General features: G+C 38.5%; 1 protein-coding gene across 1 annotated transcript in view; it reads right to left on the reverse strand.

The window, feature by feature from the left end:
• CUNH4orf50 (chromosome unknown C4orf50 homolog) overlaps positions 1-25,240 on the reverse strand; it is an 85,258-nt gene that overhangs the window by 51,676 nt on the left and 8,342 nt on the right. Inside the window, exons 5-12 of the mRNA XM_031062850.1 lie at positions 21,867-21,981; positions 20,991-21,115; positions 18,397-20,619; positions 17,548-17,649; positions 15,623-15,769; positions 11,066-11,242; positions 8,821-8,877; positions 8,245-8,427 (exon numbers count right to left, since the gene is read on the reverse strand). Of these exons, the coding sequence (XP_030918710.1) occupies positions 8,245-8,427; positions 8,821-8,877; positions 11,066-11,242; positions 15,623-15,769; positions 17,548-17,649; positions 18,397-20,619; positions 20,991-21,115; positions 21,867-21,981 (3,129 nt within the window). The remainder of the gene's footprint in view (positions 1-8,244; positions 8,428-8,820; positions 8,878-11,065; positions 11,243-15,622; positions 15,770-17,547; positions 17,650-18,396; positions 20,620-20,990; positions 21,116-21,866; positions 21,982-25,240) is intronic.

Below are 25,240 nucleotides of genomic sequence, written 5' to 3' on the forward strand. Positions count from 1 at the left end.
CAAGTCATCCTCAAAACAAAACAAAAAAGATCTCTAAGCTTTAACTATGGCTGAAAATTTGCCTTGGGCTATTAAGAAAACCTAGATTAAAACTAGGAAAAAATTCCTAACTTTAAAAATTATCTCAGTTATCTTGAAGGATCTAAAAATTTCTAATAGGATTGTTTTACAAACATATTTTCTCACTCCACAGTGCACAACTAATTCAGGTTTGTCTACCTATGACTGTTCAAAAAAGTTAAGCTGAACAGACTCCAAAGGTGTGTTAGTTCAACTGCATGAACTCTTATCCAGACCCTCCTATACAAAACAAAAAAAAATATTAATTCAGTTGATCTTATTTCATATCCAAATCAACTTTAACACCAGAGCAAACTATCCTTTTAGAATATTGTCACTGAGCTGCAGACAAATTTAAGAGAGAAATGGCAGTTTAATTATGCACATTTTCATAACAGTTGCAAGCAGATCTCCCTGAATACCAATGACTACTACAAGGCAGTAGCATTTTATAATTCAAACCCAAATTTATTATACCTACCAGATCACTGTTGCATTGTTTCTTGAGATTGCAAGCCTTGTCATATCAGCCTTTCAGGTTTTGAAGATTTATTTCTTTCTTTCTAAAATTAATTCACCTCATTATGCATTAACATCTCATAGCCATTAGGCCTCTTGCAAAAGCTCCAGAAATGCAGATACATATATATGCCAGGTCAAGAAGAATTACTTAAAAGAAACCCCATTTTACTTAAAATAATATATTGGTTTTGCTCTGTGCATCTTTACTGAGTCTTAGCTACATCACTTGTGTCCATTAAAAAAAACAAAAAATCAAAGGACTCTGAAATGCAATAGGAATGTAAAATTGCTCTGAGATGATCCAACAGAAAGGTGAGCATTTACTGACAAGCTCCTGCATCTAAATACAGTTCTATTATGAGATAAAGAAGAACACATGGTGTTTTTGTTGTTGCCATTTCACCTCCTGTTCTTGGCTCCCCACCATGAGAAGAGGGAACCAGTTCTGATGAATTGTGGCCATTGGTCTCCTTAAAGTACCCAACACAGGCACATGTGGCCAGCTGAGACACTGCCCAGCAGCAGCTTCCACCTGGATCCTTGATTTCAGGCTGAACAAGGCCAGGGAACAAGGCAGGCACATCCAGGAATGGAAGGAACACCCACACTGGTCAGTTTGGGGCACAGAATTTCGATTGCTGCTCTTCCCTAAAAGGTTTGCTTTCTCTGTGCTGGTTTCAGAGGGGGCCTGTAATGCCATCTGGATATTGCATTTATTTGGGCAAGGTGGCATGAATACCCAAACATGTCCTAGCATTGCAGCCATAGATCAGCTGGAAAGTGAAAGCTTTACATTTGGACATTCCCCTCTAGACACAGGAGCCCAAGGCAGCTCCAGAAGTCCTTGGTTTCTAACCAAGGTTACAAGCGCAGTATCTCTCCCCATCACTCACAAAAAATGCCAGCTGGCTTAAAGCAATGAAAGGTCAGCCCTGAAATGTTTTGAGGCATGAAGATATCAGATCTAAAAATATTTGATGAGAATTTCCTCACTACAGGAAGCACAGTTAGAGGCATTCGTGGTGATAGATGAGATTGAGCGGGAGCAGAACAAGTTCTGGAGCTCAGTGACCCATGAAAAGGCAAATCACTGTCCTGCTCATAGGCAGAGGAGCTGGTAAAGCTGCCAGAAAAAAACACACCACCAAATCAAAACTGTGACACTGGCACAAGTCATTTCTAGAAAAATAACCTCTTTGCAGGGTCATTCATTTCCTTCAAGTCTTTACCCCACAAACCCTTTTGCCTCTTGGAATTAGCAAATTCTTCTGCAGCCAAAGTAGTGACACTCAGCAGAAAGCAGGGTTAATGCAAACCCCAGTGAGTGAAGATGTTACTACCCTGACAAAGATTTCACAGTACAGTCTGCACTATATTGGAAAATTGGTATGATCCTCAAAAGACTCATCTCTGCTGTGTCATAAGACTAGCACTAAAGATTGTATTTCCTACAGCACTTTCCTACAGCTAAGCAAAACTTTTGTGTTTTGTCTCAATTGCCCAGACATTAACTTGTTCTTTTTCAGGTTGGTTCTTTCTTATTATTGTTATTTTTACTGTATTTATTCTATTTTTCCATTCTTTTTTTGCTTTCCTCTCAATTTTCCACAAATTATCCCACCTAGGAAGAAATGAAAATATTGTGGTATTTGACCAAACTGAGAAGAGTGTAAAGTTGTATGATGCCAAGTTCTAGAAAGGATTTCTATTGAAACCAAAAAACATCAGCTTCTCCCAACACTACAAAAAAAATGACAGCGGTGTCAGAGATAGGATGAAAATGTTTTAATTTATCTGCATATTTTTAATTGTATATTTTATGTTAATCTAAATTCTACCATTTATCAGAAAACAAAGGAAGGTTAGCTTTTAAAGCTTTCCTTTTTTAGTCATGGCTATTCCTGTACTGGCATGTGCTGCTCTAGAGAATGCATGCTGTTGTCCATGAACTCCAACAAAAATCACTGCTAAAATATCTGTATTATGCAATCAGGAAATAGATCTAAATCTTGTCAGCTGAACCCAATTTTACTTTCAAAGGGCACTAACCTTGAGTAAGAACCTTCTCCTCAGCCAGCACAAATTCTTGAGATCCCCTTTATCCAAACAACCACTTACATAATTATTGAACAGCTTTATCAGTTATTTCACTGGAAAGGCCAGGTTGTCACTAACTTTTTAAAAGCTGTATTTCATGTCTCTCAATATTTTTAATAATTTCTCTAAATGTCAAAAATAACATATCTCTATGGACTTCACCCTTCTTAAAAAAATTACTAAATAACTAATTCCACTCTTTCATTCACTTGCAATTCCAATCATTCAAGGCACGTTTTTTGTAAAGTCAGGTAAAAATGCTTTTTCCTGCAAAGAAACCTTTCTCTTGAAAGATTCCTTGCTCTTGATCAGCCTTGTCCCAAAAAGACTGAAAGCCCAAAGTTAAATTCTTTCTCCCTTCTGAGAGTGGGACTCATCAAACCAAGGTGTATCTCCCCTGGCCCCCTTCACAATCACTGGAGCCCAACTTTTACAGCTCTTCCCAACTTATCCCAGAATCCCAGGATGGGTCAGGCTGGAAGGGACCAGACTGGGTCATCTGCTCCACCCTCCCTGCTCAAGCAGGGCCATCCCAGAGCACATGGAACAGGTTTGTGTCCAGATGGTTCTTGAAGATCTCCAATGATGGAGACTCCACTCCCTCTCTGGGCAGCCTGTCAGTGCTCAGTCATCTGCACTTACCTAAAGCAGGTATATAAAATGGGCAGGATAATTCCTTGGAAGGATGTTTTTCTCTGCTTTAACTATGAAAATAAACAGTTAAACTACCACAGATGACTGTCAGAAGTACAGACATCATATAGGAAATGTATCTCACCCTCAGTGCCAGAAAAAGCCTCTGGCCTTAACAGCCACGCACAAACCATTTTAAGGAAAGCATCAGAGAATTTTATTTCAGGCCTATTATCTTCAAATACAGTTCACTGGAAACTGCAAAGTAAGGAGTAGAAATACAAACTAATAAACAAACAAAAGCATTGTTCTATTAAAACATATCTCAGAAGAAATCCCTTGACAGAAAGAAGAATTAAACTATGGTGTTCTGAGCATTTAATCCCTATTCTGTAAAACAATTCACTGCACTGGACACATTCCTTGCCTGGAGCTTGCCATCCATAAGGTTTAAGATGACTGCATGAAAACCATTAAAAAGCACTACCATTTATCCCTACATCCCTTGCACAAATTCCCTTTCAGCCCCAAGAAATGAGGGCAAACAGCCACAATGGTTTCAGATCCACTATGGAAAGAATATATAAAATACATCATCAGGTCTAAGTGTTCCAGCACAAGAGAAATTGGATGAGCAGCATTTTCCATTACAGACATCCAGACAGAGGCAGTTTGCTCAATCATTTGAGGGAAAGAATTAAACATACTCCTTTTTCTCCACACCAAGTCCAAAAGAGAGAGAAAAGGCCCAAAATATTGCACAACTGTACCGGCTGGGCTGAGTCCATTTGAAAGGGGAGCCAAACTCACTTGCTCCTCTGTGTGGTTCTCTGATCCATCAAAAGCAGCATGGACACTGCCTCATGTTCAAGCCAGCAGAGTGGGTAAATCCTGGCCCTTAAACTGCAAGTAGACACCTAAACCCAGGAAAAAAAATCGAGCCTCATCCTTCACATGTCCTATTACTCATCTGGAACATCTCCTCTTGCTTCCCACTTTTACCATCCCAAGTAAAGCAGCTGTTGCAAAGCTAAGTCCCAGACCTTTTTTGTTAGATGTTTTGTGAACATGAATGTCCAAGATCAGTTGATGAATGTTGTCCTGTGTTCTTTTCACTGGGAAAGGCAGAAAAACAATAACTGTTAATAATGTCCACGAATTAATTCTACAAAGGCAAGAAAAGAAGGATGAGGCCAAGGTACTTCCAATTAAAAAAAAAAATCAGCATTCAAAGGGAGGTGATTAAAATGGGACATGACAAAAGGCCAAACATGGACACACATTTTGTGTCTGACATTGGGGATGTGACTCCCAGCCAGGGCACTGTGCCCAGTGCCACGTGTACCCGCTGGAGGCAGCCCTTGTCCCAGCAATGTGTCCTCTTCAGCCACATGCTTTTTGTTTTCCAGACACAAAACAAGGTTTTAAAATATTCCTATTGCCAAAGTTTATTATCACTCCATTCCCATGGGCTGCAATGGTTTCTCAAGTCTTTTAAAAAGAGAATATATCACAAAGCCTTAGAAATGAACTTCTTGGTGTCTCCAAAAAATTTCAAGTTCATATTAGACATACATTGTCATTCCAATGCCTGCCCAAAAGATTACTTTTTTTAAAACTGAGAGTCAGCATTTATTCGCCATCCTGCATAGAATTTTTGCTTTCACCAAAGTGACATAGGTGGTGGATGAAAAAGAATTTAAATAAAACCCCTTCGGTCCAATCATATATGTTTATTATTATAAAACCCACTAAAATTAAATTAAATTACACTAAATTGCTCAATTAAGCTAAATTACAAATAAAGAGCTTCATGGTGTACAGTTTTATCATGATGAAAAGTAATTCAAAACCTAGTCCTCTTTACAGTGACGTATTAAGAGAAGGAAAACTGTCTTTTATGAACCTAATACTCTAGCATATATCTGACCTCAATGAAGAGTGCACTGCTGGAAAAAAATAATGAGATACTACATGATTCAAGCAAATTTTATTTTTCACTTACAAACATTTGAATGTAACACTGGGCTGTGAAAATAATCAAGAATGACAAGCCTCAAAATGTATGCAGCTCTGCTGAACTGAACTGATGGAAGTTTTGAGTTAGTCAGCAAAATAAAGCCACAGGGACAACAGGGATTTATCATGTCTGAGAGCAGAGCCTTGAAAGTCTGAAGAGAAGCTCCAAAGACAGTGGGTTTTGCATAACACCATCTTTGTGGTTTATTATTTTAACTGGGATGAAAATTAGGGAGAAAATACTGTCCAACAGAAGGAAAAGACCAAGAATCCATTGTGTCCTGAATAAGCAAAGAACAGAAGTTTGCCTTGGTCTGTGAGCACGAGTTACTTGGTGGTGCCCCTAAGTGCCCCACCAAAGCTGGGGCATCCCAGCACCCAGCTGAAGCAGCTCTATCCCCTCTACTTGTAATTTCATGTACAGATCAAAAAGAAAAAAAAAAAAAGAGCTCTTAATAGAACTATGAACCAATTTTTTCGCTGAGAACATGACTCAAAGTTTTTTACTGAACTACAAAAGGTCAGGCACTGAATGAGTACAGAGTCCCCTTCCCTTTCAAAAGGTTCTGGATCAGTTCTTCATTCATCACTGCAAACTTTGAGCTGAAATTCATCAGTAAGTCACAGCACAGAGGTTTGCTGCCAATGTGTGACAGTGTTCTACTTGTTACTGGTTCCAGTAATGAATAAAGCCAATAGCAAATCTTTAATTTAAGAAGGAAAATAAAAGTAAAAAAACCCCAAAAAAACAACAATCCACCAGGTTTTGTATAGTAGAATTCTAATGTTATGAATGCTGTAGGAGTGAAAAACTGAGGGGAAGGAAGGAATGAGCTTTCAAAGGAATTTTATGTAAGTGGATGTTTGGTATAGCTCTGGAATCTTAGATGTGAAGTCTAGGGAGAATAAGAGTTGAAAGCAAGAAATAAAATTTCCAAGATGAAAAGTTAGTTCACTTAAACATATGTCCACAGAATTCAGTACAAGATCTTTTAAACCAAAGGAATGTATCACATGAATATGAAACAGTCTCTCTCTCTCCTTTTTTTTATTGTAATCATCATTAAATTAGCAGTAGTGAAACTTGGACATTTTTTCATTGAAGTGTCTTCCATTGGAAACCTGATGCATAGAAATAGACATTTTTCATGAGAACATGCAACTCTTCCTTGATAGGAAAGTTTCCCCCTGTCATATGTGGAAGGATTTATCACAGACCAGAAGAGCCTTCAGCTCAGTGTGAAGACACCCAGCAAGAGCCAGTCTGTTCCTTGCATGATAAAAAACCCCAGGCTTGAATCCTATTTGTGCCTGAGCCTAAGTGAGACCTGTGGCCACTACAGTGCCAGACACCATGGAAGGGGCTTGTGCTCCACTTAGTATGAACAGCTAAATTTCTGTCAAAGCAGGGGATTTAATGTGGGGCTCCATGCTGCAGATAAGTTCACTATCTGCTATCAGAATATATATTTAATCTAATTCTCTCTTGTTGAACCTGCTAAGTTTTGTGATAATTGAACTTTTAGGGAGACAGTGTGAGTGTGAACGGTATTTTGATATTTATTGTGTTGGCAAGCTTTATTAATGCTCATCTATCACAGCAGTGTCTGAGAAAAGCCTGAAGGCAGGTGAGCACTATCTCCCTTCTGACAGATGAATTCCAAAAAACACCCCTGTGCAGTGGGAGCTTGGGTGAGGCACTGCTGGACCCACACTTGAGGTACTCAAGGAGACACAGCCAGACACAGAGTCCTGTCCCATCCTGCAGCCAGGACTCAATCCACCTTTTCCTTAAGGTGCAGTTAAATTGCTTTTTGCCACAAAAACAAGCAGGACTGAGTGATAGCTTGCAACACTTAGTAACACTGTAAGAATAAGCACTATCAACATGATACAGAATACTACTCAGTGTGTTAAAATGCAAAATCATCAGAAAAATAAGCCTGTGGATTTATTATGCTATATAACCATTTTGAGCATCTTCCGCTGGTGAAAATGTCAAGTGTCATTAAGACAAATTCTTTTAATGTATTCATTTTGCAGTGCATTGTGTCAGCTGAAGTACAATATATAGTATGAACCAATATTCTGTGTTCTGTTGTGACAAGCACACAATATTATACAAATGTGTAATGCACAGTACTTCCTCCCCCTACCCCACTCTTAACCAAAAAGATTCTACTCAAGTGTACTCGACACAAACATTACCAAATATTGTTTGGGTACTTTTACAGGCTTTAAAAAAATAAACAGAAAATCAAAAGGAAAAAGAACTTGTTGATGGACACTGAAGCACTGCAAGGGAATTCCTGTTTCTTCTGGTTGCCAGATTGAGATTCCTGTCCTTAAGAAAGTCTTCAAGTAGATGTAACTCCAAACTTCAGAAGTTTATTCCCAGCATCCATATAATGACAATATTGAATATAACCAGGTGTGAAACAGACTGCTTCCCACTTTTGCCTTGCCAGAGAAACACAACTGACTAACTGCCTTTCAAATACAAATGCCCACTGAGTTGACTTAAGTCTTAAAATATTCACTGTTGACCTTTTTTTTCCCAACATCTTCAGAAATCTGAAACAATGCATTGTGCAGGAAAGAAATGCAAAATTCATACTTAAAATGAAATTGGGTAATATGTGCTGCATTATCCATCAGATACTTAGTTAAAATACCAGGGGAGTGTTTCTTGCATGGAACATTGATGCACTTTGCTTTAAGCTCCTGAAATTTAGACCCTGCCTACAGCAATAGTAAAATGGCCAACTCCATGATTTTTCTGAAGCAATACTTATATTAAGCAATGAAATATATTTTATAATTACACATTAAGTCTCTCTAAACACTTTGAAAACCACCACTTAATTCAATAGTGTACACATGAGGATCCTACAAGGAAGTAGGAGCACTTACCACTTGATTACACATAGGTGTAAAAGCAACCATGTACTCTGCCAGGGTCATGTCATTCACCAGGCTCTTCATCTCTTCATCAAATGCAGAGTTAATAAATCCTTGCCTGTGGAATTCATCATGCATTCTCCTAATGAAGCTGTTCCTTTCCTGGCACTTTTGGGTGAGGCAAGCCAGCTTAGCCTGTGTGGTATGAACAAATAAACATCCCATGGCTCTGTCATTTCACTCCCTTCTGAGACTGCAAGATTACACTTTGTGTCTGATCTGTAATTGCACATTTTGACTCAAAGCTACAGACTGTATTCCTATATCTCTACATTATTAGATACCTCCATACCTTCAAGAGCAATATCTGTGCACAGATAAAATGGAAAGAGATGTTCCCTTTCCATGTGCAAGGTCCCCCTTTTGACAGGCTGAAAGTCGCCTTGCAATGATGTCAGTGAGCCCTTGCCTAGGGTGAAGGCAGCAGCACCAGAAAATCGGGGACAGCTGCAGAGGAAGGCACAGAGCCTGTAAGCAAAGGGATTCCCTTGTGCAGGTCCTGAATCAGGGTTCAGGGAAACACAGTACCTTCAGAGGAGCTAATGTCAACTTCACTTCAGACTTCCTCTTCTGCAGCTCTTTCTCCTGAAAGGTTGAAAAATATCCTGCATCAATTTATTCAAGAATTACTTTGAAATACTCCAGCAGTTTTTTGATATTTGTTTTAGACCTGACTCTGAGGTGTACACTTTGCATATCTGTGTCACAAATCACAATCTATCTGTGGGACCCTCTATCACAAACAAGATGAATCAGTGCAAGGCATTGGTTGCACACAGATAGGCTCTGGCATAAAAATACTGTCCTAACCACATTAGCATTGGTCTTAAAAATTATCAAAGGCTTTTGGATGTTCTTAGATGGAGCCCTAGATCAGTGAGGTTATTTAATCAAAGCAGCATCACAGTAAAGACTTGGCATCTTCATTATGCACTCAGTTTCATATTTACTCTGTGAATCTTCCAAAACATTCATTGGAGGAAAATTTTCCCTTTCCTTATCAATATTACACTGTAAAATCAGAGAAAAGAGGAGGGATTTTCTGCATGTATATTCTACTCTGGAAAAGAACCATCAACAACAACCTTTTACTCTGACACAGCTGATACATGTCCTCTATTAGGAGGTGAAGCAGAGGGAGCCAGATTACTTAGTCTGTACCTTATGATTAAAATCTACTGATGGTAACCCTCCTTTCTGATTATGCAGAGCATCTTGCCACATAAAATCCATTACCACTATGAATCAACACAGTACTTTTGACAATAAAGTACAGATTCCTTTGCATTTATCTTGCCTGACAATTTATATTTCTATAAAGTTTACAGTAAGTATATTATATTCATCATTTAAAAACCCTCCTGTCTGAGAAATCAGTTATGCTGAAAAAGGTCACATTGTCCTCAGCTAATAAATTGTGAGCTTGGGAGGAATCAGAGCAGGCAGGACAGGGGAAACGTGTATTTATATTGCACTGGGGAAACAAACAAAGAGCTGGCAATAGTTCCCTGCACTGGAGACATTAAATTCTTGATGAGGCAGGGAGCAACACATCTTGCTGATGCAAGAGAAAAATTAGGATTTGTCCATTTATATGGACAGCATATCTCACCCTTTGCTCACCTACCATCAGATGTGACACCAGACACTACAGAACAGTTTCATTTTACCAGCACTGCTCTTCTAAGAGGCATCCCCTAACCCACGCCTGAGAGAAAGCACTAACCCTCTTTACAGGACTGGTTTAGAGCAAACCACAGCACAGGGTGAGGCTAGGAAAAACAAAACAAAGCTACCACCACCAAACAAACAGACAAACAACAACGAAACAGAAACAAAAGTTGTAGAAAGATGGGTTTACTGTGGAGAAAGTAGAATGAAACCTGTTCCCAGTAGGGAGAAGACAATAAGCGCTTGTATTTCAGAGTAGAAGCATGTCCTACTCGTTGTCTCAGGCTATGAAGAACAAAGAGCACTATTGAGAACATGCCATTTAGTAGCTGTTTCAGGGCCTGGTGGGCAATTCCAATTTGGCTCACATTGTGACTATTATCCTGTTCCAAAATATAATTCCCAATAGGAAACAAAATCTAAGGGAAAGAAGTCCTAGGAGGAATTTGTTTCCACCCAAGAGTTCAGTAGCTGCAGTCACACTTACAGCAGCAGCTTTACAAATCTTAATGTACCTGTTCTGGTTTGCCAGGTGAAAAATAATGCCCAAGTGTACAAACTGCTTGTGTCAGTGCATTTGTGCATACATGGGGGTTCTCATCAGAATAACTATGACAAAAATCCACACCACACACCTGTCTGAAAATACTGAAACTCTTCATGTGTAACCCTAGCAGGTGAACCAAAAAAGTTAGGAAAACTCCACCAAAATTCTACTCTTAGCTTGGAATTTCATAATCTGACACAGTTGGAAAAAGAGAGTTGTGAATGTTAAAAAATCCTGACAATTTAAGCCAAGGAGGTGGCTCTGTAAAGAATTTCAGCATCACTGTGGTTGCATTACATTATGGGGATTAATTAGAGCAGAGACTGAATTTTCATGATCATCTATCATTTTTCCATAACATGGATCACTCTGGCAGTTTACATCTTTTCCCTAATTCTCTGAAGTTAGGAGTACTTTTATATGCCTGGAAACCATGTAACTATCCTCAGATTCATTCCCAGGAAAGAAAACTATTTTGCTTCTCCCCTTTGAAAAGAGCGATGTAGAATCTGACATCTAAGCTCACATTTAACCACACAGAAAACAATTTAATACCTTTTCACATAGCTGAGCCTGAAGGAGTTCCACTTTATTCTGCAAGTCATGAAACTGATTTTGTAATGCAGCCTGGTCCCTGAGCTGGGCTTTCAAGGTCAACACTTGCTGCTCTAATCTCTTACTGGCTATTTTATTCACCTGTTTTTCCTGGGCATCCTTCAATGTGGACACAGGCTAGAGAGAAAATACACAGATTTTCAATTTAGGTGTATAAAACAACAAAAATATTCTTAATCATGCCTTATACCACAAAACTTCCCAATCAATATAACTACTTACCTTGTACATCAAAAAGAAGCAAGCTGTTATAAAATGTATGATCACAAAACTTCATTAACATATTAACACTTATATTTTGCACTAATCTTAAACTCTTTATATGTAAAGAGTATTTGACTCCTGTGAGAAGAGGTATAGAAATGGGTTCCTACAACATTTCTTCAAGGTAAATATATGTATTGTAATGATGTAATGGGGAAAGTGGGCAAAGACAGATGAAGTGACCAAGGAAGGAAAAACCTCAGATGTTCCCACTCTCCTGCTTCAACAAGAAGTAATATGTCCCTTGTTTTTCTACATATACTTATCTCAGTGAGATAATTCCACTCTCCCAAATATTTATTTATTCTGGAAGATTATTAATAAACTAATCAGACCTTAAGTAAAAATTTATAAAACCAATATTTGTTACATTAAATGTAATAATCATGATACAGAGCAAGAGGAAAGAGAAGCTTCTGAATTGAACTCCTCCTCCCACACTCTTCAATTTCTTTTCTCCCCAATTTCATAGACTGAAAGGATTAGTGAGAGCTTTAGATTGATGGTCAGCATCATAAGGTCAGCTCCTACAAGTGACACTGCCTGATTAAACATATAGATTTAGAATGAGGCAAATCTGAAGGAGAAGGAAGTATCCTGAAAAACACTTATGCTATTATATATATTTATTAAAATATAATAAAAGAAAATACTGATTGATACACACAGCTGGTCAAGATTTCTGATAATGTAAGTATCCATATATAAGCAAGTCTAAAAGATTAAGCTAAAAATTATAGTCTGACCCATGATATACTGTGGTAAAACCATATAACTTTCTGGCAAAGCAGAATGATGGTTTGATTTTAATGGTTACAAATATTGATACAACTGAGAGAGAAGTTCATACTCAGCCCTGATGCACAACACCACAGTAAATTTTTCCCAGCCTTTCTGACAGCCTTTCTGACTTTGGCACCCCTGACTACACCACACTGAAGGCACCATTCCACAGGGAACAGCAAACTGAGCTGATGGATCACATTCCTCTGCCTGCAGCCCATCACTGCAACACAGATTGAAGCAGAAATATGTCACTGTCACAGTGCTCCTCCTCCTGAAGCCAGTCTGTGCACAGCACTGGAGCAGGTCAGATGCTTTGTACCAAACTTTTTGGCTCCCTCTTGTGTCAAGAGAACAATAGGAACAGCTGGACACATCACCATGGATTAGACCAGGGCTGCAGGGACAAAAGCCTGAGCATGAGTCCATGACATGGTATTTCCCTTATCTTCTCTCCCACATGAAAAGTATGTTAAAGCCAAATGGGAAACACTCCCTAACTGAAGATGCTTTATGGAAAAAAAGGTAGGAAAATAAAACAACTGCATGAAGGTTAGGGACAGAGAGAAGTTCCCTCTTTCCTTTTGCATTTGGCTGAACCACCAGCAGTTTTCTGTAGTTCCAACACACAAATGAGGCATACAAGATTTATGATAAGCACTCTGTCAGATGTCCCAGTTTGCAGTGACCATAGGTTATGTAGTCAAGCTCCAGAAGGATGAAGGACCCAGCAGCTGGGACTGGGAAACAAACAAAGGATAACTCAGCCTGAAATATAGCATTTAACACACTGCATCCTTGTAAAACCTCAAGATCACTACTTTTTGAAATTGGTACCTAAACATTAAAAAGAAAACCAGTACCTTCCTCTTCTCATGTGAATTGTGCTTGTCTGAAAACTCAGTGAGAAAATGAGAAGGAATATGACCTTTTTTGCTACAGGCTTTTTTTGCAGACAGTCATCAGGAGTTCACTGGGGAAGCCTTGTGCTTTATTGCGTGCATTTCATGCAAAATTCTTCTATTCATTTTTAAAGCTGTAAACATTACCCTGCCCCCTTCCTGCTCACCCCCATACTTCTCTTAAATTCACCCACAGCACCACCTCAACATTCCAGAAGACTTCTAACTTCTAAACCCAAATACTTCTATGGCTAAAGCATATTTCACCTGATAGCAACTTCACTGAAATAGAGTCCTAGCAGTAAGCTTCAAAGATATGATCTTAGCTCTCTTTTGCTTGCAATGAATAATATCATGACAGCCTTGTGGAGTCTCAGGTGACAACTAGGATCCCTGGGCAGCAGGGCCTGGAGAACATAAGAAATCCAAAAAGTTCTACAAGACACACTCAAAACACAGCATATTTCAAACACTTTGGGTTCTAGGCCCAGAGTGCTCACATCTTCACTTCCTTCAAGCATTGCAGCAAGAGGTATTCCAGAAAAATGAAGTTTAGAAGAGGAAAAAGCATAAATTACTGTGATTTACTGTATAAGGGATTATTAGTAACTTGGAGTAATGAAAAATAGTTTTGGTCAAGGGTGGAAAGTAACTGAAAACAAAAACTGGATCACCAGTCAACAAAACTACCCTCAGGAAGTAACATGATGCTAGGAAAGTAGATCATGATCTTTTTTGTGACAAAGAGTCTTTTTTTTTAATCTACAAAACCTTATATTTCAAGGCCTCACACAAATCCACTATCAACAGCTTCGTGTATATTAAAAAAGTTTATTTTAGAAGGGAATTATTGAAATAAAGTTGACCTTTGTTAAGATATATCTACTCTATTTTCTGATCTACTACTTGCTAAATTGTGCCAACAAAATAAATGATATTTGGTTAAAACATAATGGACCTGAGTTATGCAGAGAATTAGTTCTGCCATCAAGTAGTGCAACGGAAGGATAAACCCAGTTCTGTGAAGTATATGGACTGCATCTTCAACCCTGGAATGAGACACCTGTATTCCAAAATTTGACACTAAGCCTACAAGAAGTCAGACCTAAACAGCATCACAGTATTGCATAAATCTATCCTACTGACCGATAAACACTAATTTGAAAACATAAGTTGTTGGAGGGATTTAAAAGTGGCAGGGTTTTATAGCAAAAGGCTGACCTGTTCTTTTTCCAGTGTAAAAATATTCTGTCAAGGCCCATGAATTTTATTCCCATGTGAGTCATATTAAATATCTTACTTCACTAACCAACCTAATAAATACTAATTGCCCCAGACTGTCCCCTAGAAAAGGATTAAAGCCCAGTTTCCCAAAAATGCACCCAAAATCTTATCTGCTAGCTTAAACAAAACACGTGACACATTTCTTTTTATTTTCAAACAATCTGTGTGTTTCTTCCTGCTTGAAATAGATCCTATTGTATTAGGATGCTACATGCCAATACATCAGAATGACATGAAAAATCTTTTAAATTTTTTATTTAAAAGTCTGAATTCAGCTGTCTAAACACCAGCCCATAGTGCCATGTAGGGTGTACAAGCTAACATGAAATAACTGCCTAGGACTTCCTAACTACATACACCTTCAGCCAGGATGTCCTAAGGCCTTTAACTGGGATAAACAGTGACATTTAGGCAACTGAACTGATCTCAGAACCCTTATATTTCCCAGAATTTGTTTCTATTTTCTGCTAAAGCCATATCTATCCAACCTGTTCAAAACAAATCTGCAAATCCTTGCAGCTTGATACAAATGTGCTTTTCCACCTAGTAGAAAAGGAGTATTTCCTCTTTGCAGCTCACCAGTTAAGGAGGGCAAAAATAATTACAGGGTTAGCTGAAAAGTCTTTATAAAAGCTGCTTCCAGAAGATTATTCAGTAATTAAAAATCTTTCCATAGAACACTTTATTTTGATGGAAAACATAAACCTGTATCAAGACAGGGAACCACCTGGAAATTTAAAAAAGTTTAATTTACAGCAAACCCAGAATTTCTGTGATATAAACACAATCCAGTGAGATAGAAAGATTTCCTGGATTTTGGAGACACATATCTGGGCCACATGCCTCCATTAAAGACTCTGACTTTAATCCACACCATCTGTCCAGAGTGTCATTTTGCTTGTCCAAATCCAGCAATCAGGGCTACAAGGCCTGAAATCAGGGCACAAAGGCCAAATACTGCAAAACACTGCAGATTCCTTGAAGATCTTTCATTTAGGCCACCTGAAAATTACTTTGGCTAAAGACAGCAGAACAAGAGCCCTCCTAACAAAAAGGTGAGGTGTTTGCACTGCCCATACAGAGCCCAGAACCTGGGCTACTCTGCAGACAGATGGTCTACCTTGCACAACATCTGCTCTCTTTTAAGTTTTCAGTGCCTGAAGGGGCTTTTTAAATCTATTCCCCATACCAATAAAGGGTATTTCTGCAGCCAGAACCCTCCTCCCAAGGACCATGCTTTTCTCCATGCCATTTACATACATACCATTAAATTGCAGAGCTGCTTTCCCTGCATTTTGTCCCCAACTTCTTGTTTAAGGTGGTCTAATTCTGAGAGAGCCTGCATCAAATGAGTTTTGGTTTCTTCATACCTTGTTTCAGCAAAACCAAGCTCTCTGTACCACTTCTGAGCCTAACAGGAAGAACAAAAATTCCTGAGTATAATTAGTCCAGCAGTGGTATCCTTTCTCAATACCAGCTTACAACCATGGATTTGAGGCTGCTCTCTACATCGTAGCTTTTGAATTGTTATAAATTGATTAAAATAAATGAAGTTATACAATACACTACAATCTTATCATAAGATATTAATGCAACTCTAGAAGTATGCCCCATAGAATATCTCACTAGAGCTATGCCAAAAAATATTATTTAAATTTATTTCTAAATGTGAAGGTACCATGAATATTCGGAATAAAGTTTAAAAAAGCTGTGGTATATGCACACATGATTTCAGAGATTACATCTTTGAAAGCCCTCAGAGCAAAGAAAAAGCAAATTTTTTATTAGCTAGCTAGGGGGAAAAGGTTTTCTTGAGGAATGTGCCCTGTTTTCAACTGGGACAGAGTTATTTTTCTCCTCAGTAGCTCGCACAATGCAGTGTTTAATTCAGTGTAAGAATCAAAACAAAAGTATCAAAATGAAGAATGCAAAGAAGGGGGAAAAAAGCCCTCCATATACTCACCTTTTATTTTTTCCTAGGCTGCCTTCATTCCACTTACACACATTAACTGTACTTTTGAAAACAAAAGCAAACCTAAACCAAAAACCACAAAGAAGCCCCTCAATAGCTCAGCTGGTTGCCTGAGAGCAAGCCCTTTCCTTTGTATGATATATCATTTTTTCTCCCTTCTGGGAGCAAAGGTTTCACATTATTGTAAGTAAACTGAGGAAAGTATTTTAACACACAACTTCCTTATAACACACAAAAGGATTAGAATGACCCAAGTTAATCAGATTTTACAAAAGAAATAAAAATAAAACTGTCTGCTTATGTTCAAAATAAAAGGTCAGAAGTCCTTGTCTAACCACCCAACAGCCATCTAAATCCACCCCTTCATTCCAGTTGCCTCACTTGAAAGCTGGGAAGTAAAAAGCTGCTTTCAAAGGACAATAATTTCATACACCACCAGAAAAATCCCATTGCTATTTTTCTTTTACATACTCAACACACCTGCTGCTGCCAATGGTTTGTCCACAGGGCATGTGAGTGATGCCTGTCACAACCCCATAAATATATTCCTGCCACAAAAACAAAACATTCTGCTTAGATGTGCATGGAGTGGAGACTGACTAATAAAAATAGGAATATGAATATCTGGTGCATTCAGAAAGGCCAAACACTGAAAGCTTCCTTGGATGGTGCCAAAAGTGAAGATTTACCTCACACAGACACAGAACTACCTCTCCACACTTGGAAGTCTCCAAGAAGGTGTTGCTGGACTTGGTATTGGCTACACAGCTGTGGGAGAAGGGGCAGCACACCTGGCAATGCCTCTGGATGCAGAAAACCCCTGACAGTGATCTGGCTTCTCACTCAAAACTGCTTTCAATTCAGGTTTGCAGTAACCCTCAGTGCTTCCACTGCCTTCTCCTCATTCCCAGTGATGTGGAGGGAAGCAGCTGCCCAGAGATGCCAGAGTGGGCAGGTTGTTGCGTGTGCCTCTGTCAGGGCACCCAGCAGCTGGCACAGTGTGCTGCAGGAATGCAGCTCCACTTGATGTTCTGGCCAACCAAGGATGATTGTGCCATTCATCACTCAAAGATCAGAGGAACATTTTGGTTCTGCAGATCAGAGACTTCCCTGTTTTGTGAAAGTGTTAGAGCCCGGCAGAAAGAAGACAGCCTTGTAAGGAAAACACAAGAAAAAACAAATTTGGTCCTCAGAAGTGCATCAGAGTAGAAGGTTACCTCTTTTTTTGATTTTTCTAATTCCTTTTGCTGTATTTTTAGTTGCTCTTCCACCTTTCTGACTTGCTCTTTCATCATACTGTAGCTCTCAAACATGCTGCCCTGGACAGACAAAAAGACACGATGACTCCTCTCACCTGTACCAAATGGCACCCAGTGTTTATAGAACAACAGATGGTTTCCTCTTAAACTACTACAAAAAAATTGCATAAAATCAAGGTATTATGTATAAATATTTCCCTGTTGACTATTCTCAAGTGAAGTAGTAATTCTGCATTTATAAGTACATAGTAATGTCCACAGAAACTCACTGCGGTGTAAGATACATGGCTACAGAGGAAAAACATGGATAAGAAATCCACCACGAGTAAAGATCCTGTCTTTAGAGATATACTTCATATACATCAAAACAATTTTAAAAATTGGACCAAATAAAAAAATAAATTATTAAATGATCATGCACACACTTTTCACCAAAACATGATATTTTCACCATTATAAAAAGCTTCCTTCTTTTAGGAGAACTTGTAGCAGAATAAAAGCTTCTTGTAAAAGCTTTTACTCTTGAAATAATATAAATAATTTTTTTTAAGCCTGAACAGTGCAGTCTTTTAAGTATTATTTTTAACTTTTTATCTTGGTGTATCACTTTAACATTCTGTAATACAACATTCCAAAACCAACCCTCTCTGGCATTTTGCCTTCTACTTGAAGTTAACTTTAGCACCCCAGCTAATGTTAAGAGGTTAAAGTTTCCTCCATCACTCAGCTTTGCCCTCCAAATGACATTTGTATCTCCCTTTTTTCAGAAGATCCTGATCAATAACATTCCTTACTGTTATTATTTACCTTTTTGCCAGGGAAATAATCTGAAGGATCTACAGCCAGAACTCCCCGTTCTTCAGTTTGTGTTACACTACATGCTGTTTCAACTTTTTTTGGCTTAAGACCAGGTTGTTGACTTTCTTCTTTTAGTTTTACTATATTTTTGTTTGTTCCTATACTTTCCTCTTTTCTCAGCTCTTCATAAGTGAAACCCAAAGAAGACATTAACTCTTTTAAATTTTTATTTTCTAAAATAAAGTTTGCATTTGCTTTCTGAAGTTCATCAAGCTGTTCTGAAGTTTCTTGCTTGATTCTGTCTATCTCTCTTTGCAGTACACATTTTTCCTCCTGTAAGTCAGAAATGGTTTGATAGCAGCTACTTTTGCAGTCTTGGAGCTCTGAAACTAAGGTCCTGTATTTGTCTTGCTCACACTTTATCTCTGCCAAATGTTCCAACAAAGTTTCTTTTTCACCTTCTGAAAGAGCTATTCTTTGTAAATTTCTCTTTCTCTCTTGCAGTAATTCATTATATTTTGCTACACAGTTCTCCTTGTCTTGTAATAATTTAGCCATTTCTTTGAAGCACCTGCTTCTTTCTTCTTTCAGGTCAGAAAGCAGCTGGAAGTATCTCATTTTCCTTCCATTCAGGGATAGAACGCTCCCGTGAGGTTTATTTGATGCAATTGCCCATGAGTCTTTTTCAGAATTCCTATTTTTCTCTTCAACATATGAGAGATTCTTAGAAAAAGTTGCAACTAAAGATGTTCCTGGGGTCATGGTGCTTTCTTCTGTAAAGTTATCATAACACCCACCAGCAACTTCTTTCTCATTAAGTAAGTTTTGGAATGAAACAATGTTAGCTTCATCTGCTGCTAAAACATATTGAAAATATGCATCCATCTCCTCTTCCAGGGCACACATCATCTGGGCATATCTGTCATTCTCCTGTTGTAACATACAGACTTTTTTGGAGTAATTCTCATTCTCTTGCATCAGCAGAAATATCCTCTGAGAACACACAGCCACTGCTTTTTCCAGTACAGATATTCTCACATCACATTCATTTCCAGCTTCCCAGGTTGACAGAGGACAGAAACACTTACAAAAACTGTTTCCTGGCTGGAATGGTTTGCTTAAGCACACAGGCCTCTCTTGCAGAGGAAACAGCAAGTTTAGCAGATTCCTCTCTTCATCCAATGGAAAAAAATTCTGAGAGTATTCATGCTGCACATTTTTAGCACCTATTTTTTGACATGAGAAATTCTTATTTGGTTCATGGAGTTTCAAGGTCTGGCCTTTCCTTTTTTTCAGGCCAATATTGCTGGAGGGGCTTGTTTGGTGAGTTGGTTTCTGAGCCTGCTTTCCTTTCTCTTCCATTTCAATTATGTCTTCTCCATTATATCCACTATTCACATCAGGGATGCAGTTTTCTGAAATATTTTCTTCTTTCTCCATTTTTTCAAGACTCCCTTCAAAGCACTTTTTAAAGACTTTGAAATCAGCAGGTAAACTTGGGGCACCCTGCATGCTATGGAAACTCTCTCTGGCTTCCACTCCTGGCTTCCCAGGACTGAATAATTCATTTTTGTAGGAAACTTTAGAACTTTCCTCAAGATTACGGGTCACCTGTTGTTGTTTGGCTTCATCATTCTGTATTTCCTCTCTTTCAGGTCTCCCTGTAAAGAGATTTTGGTGATACTTTTCATCAGCAGCATCTTTATCCAGACATTTGTTCTCACTCACACTTCCTAGAAGAATTTGCTTGTTTCCCCAGTGTTTTTCCATGTTGCATTCTTCTAGAGATGTTGTGAAAATTTCAGCCACAGTGGAAGGTAACATTCCATGAAGAAATTCAGTAGCTCTGTCATAAAATCCTCCTTTTGCAACAATGCAAAGGCCATCAGACCAAAGATTAGTATTTGTCTCACAGAAACTCAAATTCCTCACTTTCTTCTCAGCGGTGAAAGCTGTTATGGGACATCTTCCAGGCTCCAACAAGGTCAGGTGGAGCTTCTTCCTCATTAAGGTTTCAACCACAGAAGCAGGGAATGTCTTCACTGGTGAAGTTACAGTGTGATCCTTCAAGAGAAAAATGGTTTCTTCATCTTTGGTTTCCCTACTTGTCTCATCATTGGGTAACTTCTCAGAACTAGGGGGAAGCAGTCCTGCTGCATGATGACTTGGGGTACACCTGAGCAAAGTGAAACTGTCCTCTAGAGTATCTGCCCTCTCTGGTCCAAGGGTGACCTGATGACAGCAAATGAGAAAGGTTTCAAATTGAAAAATATATGCTACAATATGTTACTAATCATAATTTGTTTTTTCCTTCATCCAAAAAAATACTTGATTACAGATTGATGAGAAAAAATATTTCCATACAAAGGGTTTTCAAATGACTTAAAGACTTGCAACAAGAGTAATGTTACAAATTAGGTATGAGTAAGTCAACCATTGTCTTAGTGCACATCTGTATTCACCTTATAAAGCATCTGTAGTAGCTATGATTTAAATCTACTTTTTTATTCACCTTTAATTACACCGACTCTTCATTTTCTCTCCAATTTCACATGCTCCCCGTGCACAAAGATAGCAAGAACAGCAGTAATTTTTCTTCTCACCTGCTCAGTCTCAGCTAGACCAGCAACTTTCTCAAAGTCACTGGAACTGCATTCCAAAACTGGTATAAGGTCTTCTGGTAGCTCCTCCATCTGCTTTAGTCCCTCACAACTACAGGCTGGTGTTTCTGTTATGGGAAAGCACTGGTAAATGTAATGTCACTCCCAGATAGTTACCCAAAAAGCAAACCCAAAACCATCAGAGCAGATGTTCTGAATAGAAAAATATTTTAGTGAGTATTCTCAAAATTACCTTCTCTACCAGCAGCATACATCACCACTGATTCAGATACAAGTATAAAGTTAGACATGAAAATGAGCTTCATAAAAACCCCATAAATATCGAGGTCTAAACCAAGGTGTATTTGGGGTTCATGGTTTCCAGTTCCCCAAGTATTTAGAAATGGAAAATACATTTTATTACAGTGGGCAGGTGAAAACTTAGGGATTAAACTTACAGGTTAAAATTACTCAGTGCAGGTCTGCATTTACATACACTAAAATTTTCTATAAAATTCCCATTAATTTATGTTGGAAGAATTTACCTGATATAATCTGCCAAGGAAATAGATTTCATGTTGTTTGATCTGAAGAGCAAATCTGTCTGCTGCATGGCATTCCCAAATACTGTACTTCCTCCAGGACATACAAAGTACCCCCTCCCCTCTGTAGTTTCTTGAAAGTTCTAGGATTTCTTGTGAAAGCTCCTATCTGAATAGTGGCAAACAGTTATCATTTCACCTTCCCCAGATACAGTTTACAGATTAGGAGGATTTTCAAAGGGTTTACACCTGTTAAGTCATACACACCCCATGAAAGAAATCATCTTCACTTTAATGGCACAGAAATGAAAGCAAAAATTCATATTTCTTTGCATACCAGACTCTTTATCATGTAGCAGCACAACTGGAGTTTGAGTACCTCTGCTTCTGAGTGAATCCAAGACTGCCCTCCATTTCAGATTCTGAACTTCATCCTGAATTAGATCTCCATTCTTAATGGGAAAAGGGGGAGGAAAAGGAAAAAAAACCCCACGGGTTATATACGTATACAGGTGTTTGTGATATGAACAACAGGCAAATAAATTTCCTTTGCTATTTTACATTCAAGAGACCCATTATTTCATTAGAACTGCTATTGTTTCATACAATTTTCTTATTTCAACATTTTCCAGTAAATAATTTTTTAAAATAATTCACATTTCCAGCTGTAATCATAAACTTTTCTTTAGTTTTTTCCTTCACACTTTACAAAGCATTTAGGAAGAAAATCTAAGTCACAAGCATGTAATATGTCAGATCAAAGGTGAAACACTGACTAAATTATATGGTCATCAACAAAGATAAAAGAAAGTCCAATCAAGTGGGGAATAAGACTATTAGCTCAGTGCCCAGCTACAAAAATAATTGTTCCTAGGTTGGAAGAACTCCAAGTGGAATAACCATTCTGAACAAAATTTTGGGTTTCCATTGATAATTTAATTGCATATTTAATATTTGTTCTTGACATTTATCTTGAGTCCCTGATTGAATTTGAAAATTTTGACACTTCCTGATGCAAAGCAGATACCCCTATTGCTTGATAACAGCAGGTCACATTTCACATGCACTCTGCTCATTTTCAGTAAACAGAAGAAACAGATTTGACTGTCTCAACAAAACACATCATTGAGACAGTTACCAAAACAGCTACACCACAGAAACCACGAGAACACAGGCACTTTTGTCTTCCTGCAGTGCTCTGCATCAAACGCCAGCAGAAAATAAATCTGATCCCTTTGCACTGAGCTGCAATTTTAAAATTACATATGCATGGGAAAGGCAATGACTTCCAAGTCTTCAGCTCCTAGTGAGTCAGAAAAGGCTGCTGATTTTCCACAGGACCACCAGTGAGAATCATTTTTATTTCAACCCAAGTCAGCTGCCTCATTTTTGCACTCTATCAAAAGATCTTGACTGGGAGGCACTTAAGTGGAAACCACAACACTTCCAAGATTTCCTCCCTTATTTTCTCAGTAATATCAACTAATAGAATGGTTTGGGTTGAAAGGTATCTTAAAGGTCATCTATTTTCAAGCCCCCTGCCATAAGCAGCGACACCTTCCACCAGACCAGGTTGCTCAGACCCCATCCAGCCTGGTCTTGAACAGGGGTAGGGCATCTAAAACCTCTCTGGGCAACCTGTTTGAAACTACTGCCAATTCCCTAAAACACAATCATTCCTTTCCTGCACCTTTTTGTTTATTTCTTTATGGATATCAACTCTTGATTTAAATGTGGGTACTGTCAAAAGAAAGTCACACAAAATGATGAATAAGACACAAGGCTCAGGTGGCAGAACATCACACTGAGAAATCAGGACATCAGCTGCCACGTGGAAGCTGCAGAAAGATGCATTGCTTGGTTTTTTCACACACAGCCACATGTAACAAGCTGCTTTTTTTGGTGCATGTTCATTTCTCATTCAGGCATGTACTGCAACTGGAATACTGCAGACAGGATGCTGATACTGAGTTTGGAAATTCAAGTTTTCCACAAGATTTACTTGGAGACTACACTCCACCATGAGATGCAGTTCACGTCTTGGTGCTCAGTTTAATTGGGTTTTGTATTGCAAACAATTTCTCATTTTTATAGCTGTTGATGGAGTATGATGAGATCAAATAATAGTTTTCTTGCAACTATTTTGGCTTAAATACTACAAGATCAAATTGCTGAGACTGAGAAATTCCATTTTAATACATGCTGGTAAAACTCCAGATAAGGAGGGAAAACACTTTTCAGTTTTACAGAAAAAACACCAGATGTCTCCCTCCTCCGTTTATCATAGATATTGCAATTTTTTCCCCTGCTATCTCAAGTCATTTTCTGCTAGAAAAATGCAAGTGTACCTGCAGTACCAAAATAGGAGGAAGAGACAATCAGAAATGCAGAAGACACAGGATTTAATGCTGCTGATTCTATACACAGTATTTAAAGAACACTATCCACTCTACAGCAGAGTAAAGTAAAATTATGGCCTGTTCATTTATACCAAAGACTGGGTAACTGAGACTCTAGTCTTCTATGACACCAGAAATGTAAGTTAATACTTCAAAAAGAAATGGTCAGAAAGCTTCATGTAGAGGGAAAAACAGGTTTTTATTAGAGTACAAAATAGAAAGAATCCTGTTTCTTGAAGACTTCTGGATTGGTCTCAGGCAACTAGTCATTTATGTATCTTGCTTTCCCATCTTTAAATAACTCTTTTTTTTTTCCTTTTCTCAATTTCATCAAAGCAATAGTAATTCTTCACTACATCTTCTCTGGCTCTGAAAGCCCACACTCCTCTTGACTTTAGCTGTGCAGTACCCTCATAGTGCATTTGTTTGTTATACCTGTTTAAAACTCAGTGCAAGTCCCTCAAGAAGGATCTTAAAATATTTTCAAACTGTATTCTTCATTCCCAAGGAAAAGTGAATACACCAGTTAAGGTGATTATAGCAATGGCTCATGGTAAGCAGCTGGTTTTTCTGTCACCTTGGGGCAGCTCCAGAGACATGTGGGGTGAGATGCAACTTCTGAGCTCTCCTCAGAGGTCACCCACATGCTGCTGGTTACTGCAGGATGATCTCACCACCCGCTCACAGAGACAACCTCGTAGAGCTCACTGCTTTGGGATCTAGAATCACTGCTGGGATAAAATCACCAGGCCTGCAAAAGTGCATTCCACTACCAGGTTAAAAAAAAAGTCTATATATTTCCTCTAGCTTTATGGATACAAGATCCTCTCTAGCTTCTCCCAGTTCTGGGAGTACTCACAGTCTGACTGACCTCCAACATGAAAGTGTTTTGTTCATTGCCTCTTGGATAACTGCAGTTAAAATCAGGAGAGTTCTTAGGATATCAGGTCACAATCTGAATGAGTGTGAGGCATTGCTGATCTCACTTTAAATAAAATCTCAATAAAAATACCCTGCACCTCCGTGCATGAAGACTAAAACTTTGTTTGAGTCCACTCTGTGAAAATAATTGTTCCTTGTCAGCAAAATGAATTGGCAGAAGGTGAATGCCATATTACAGCATGAGCAGAGCTTTCCCATGCAGGGCTGGAGTGAAGTGCTCGAAGCAAACAAGTGCCATTCAGTGTATTCAGGGCATATCACAATGCTGCAGAGCCACAAACCACTGACTGGCTCAGCTCATTTGTCATGAACGCTGCCTCCATCTTCCCCTGTTTACCATTATCCAGAAATTCTCAGAGACAACATTTAT

The sequence above is a fragment of the Geospiza fortis genome, unplaced genomic scaffold, assembly GCF_000277835.1.
Source record: "Geospiza fortis unplaced genomic scaffold, GeoFor_1.0 scaffold666, whole genome shotgun sequence".
NCBI lineage: Eukaryota > Metazoa > Chordata > Aves > Passeriformes > Thraupidae > Geospiza > Geospiza fortis.